The 1,073-nt window shown below is 48.2% G+C and overlaps 1 protein-coding gene and 1 long non-coding RNA gene across 2 annotated transcripts in view; one reads left to right on the plus strand and one right to left on the minus strand.

The window, feature by feature from the left end:
• The window catches only part of LOC117941255 (ribonuclease inhibitor-like), a 4,432-nt gene extending 4,030 nt beyond the window's left edge, over window positions 1-402 (minus strand). The window contains exon 1 of the mRNA XM_034866320.1: window positions 353-402. Within this exon, the coding sequence (XP_034722211.1) occupies window positions 353-402 (50 nt within the window). The remainder of the gene's footprint in view (window positions 1-352) is intronic.
• A 45-nt stretch (window positions 403-447) lies between these two features.
• On the plus strand, window positions 448-980 carry LOC117941253. The gene is made up of 2 exons (XR_004655884.1): window positions 448-482; window positions 870-980. It is a non-coding gene; the product is annotated as an uncharacterized LOC117941253 (long non-coding RNA).
• Window positions 981-1,073: the final 93 nt, after the last annotated feature.

The raw sequence follows: 1,073 nt of genomic DNA on the forward strand, positions 1-1,073 counted from the left end.
CTCTATCTGTAGATTATAGAGTGGTCTAGACCTGCTCTATCTGTAAATTATAGAGAGGTCTAGACCTGCTCTATCTGTGAAGTGGTTTAAGATAACTTGTTATGAATTGATACTATAAATAAATCTGTCACTATTTTTTTAATGTTCTTTTATCAAGTTTCTTTTTTTCAAATGTTATGAAATTTAATAAAAAACAAACAAATTCAATGAAAGAACTGATCATTTATTGTTCCTCGTACAGAGAACTTTGAGGGGAGACATTAACCCCGTAAAAAGCCCTTAATGCATGCACAGAAGCCTTATAACACCCCTGGTCCAGTCCAGTCCAGTATCTGAGGTTTCTGTAGCCTACTCTCGGGGGGGTGGGGTTGGGTTGGGGGGGTCTGGAGCCACTGTGAACATGATGCCACATTTTCTTTGGGTGCAATGGCCGAAGAATCTTGGGGGGTCATAGGTTGATGTGGCTGACGGGACTGGATCCGGTCTGGATTAGGTGTGTGTGAACAGGGCTCCCAGTCCAACTACTGTCCTCGGAGACCAGGGTCTGACGACTAGATCAGGTGTGAGTGAACAGGGCTCCCAGTACAGCCAGTCCAACCACTGTCCTCGGAAACCTGGACCGGACTGGACTGGATTAGGTGTGTGTGAACAGGGCTTCCAGTCCAACTACTGTCCTCGGAGACCAGAACCTGACTGGATCAGGTCTGGATCAGGTGTGTGTGAACAGGGCTCCCATTACAGCCAGTCCAACTACTGTCCTCACAGACCAGGACCTGACTGGACTTAATCAGGTGTGTGTGAACAGGGCTCCCATTACAGCCAGTCCAACTACTGTCCTCAGAGACCTGGACCTGACTGGACTTAATCAGGTGTGTGTGAACAGGGCTCCCAGTGTGATCCCAGCTGCTCCCAGTACAGCCAGTCCAACCACTGTCCTCAGAGACCAGGACCAGGGCCTGACTGGAGGTCTGGACTCACCGTACAACTCCACAAACGCATTCTGGGAAATGTCACAGGAAACAGACGTAATCAGGTCTTTGTCTCTTCATACACACACACACACACACACACAC

The sequence above is a fragment of the Etheostoma cragini genome, unplaced genomic scaffold (genome assembly GCF_013103735.1).
Source record: "Etheostoma cragini isolate CJK2018 unplaced genomic scaffold, CSU_Ecrag_1.0 ScbMSFa_4663, whole genome shotgun sequence".
Lineage (NCBI taxonomy): Eukaryota > Metazoa > Chordata > Actinopteri > Perciformes > Percidae > Etheostoma > Etheostoma cragini.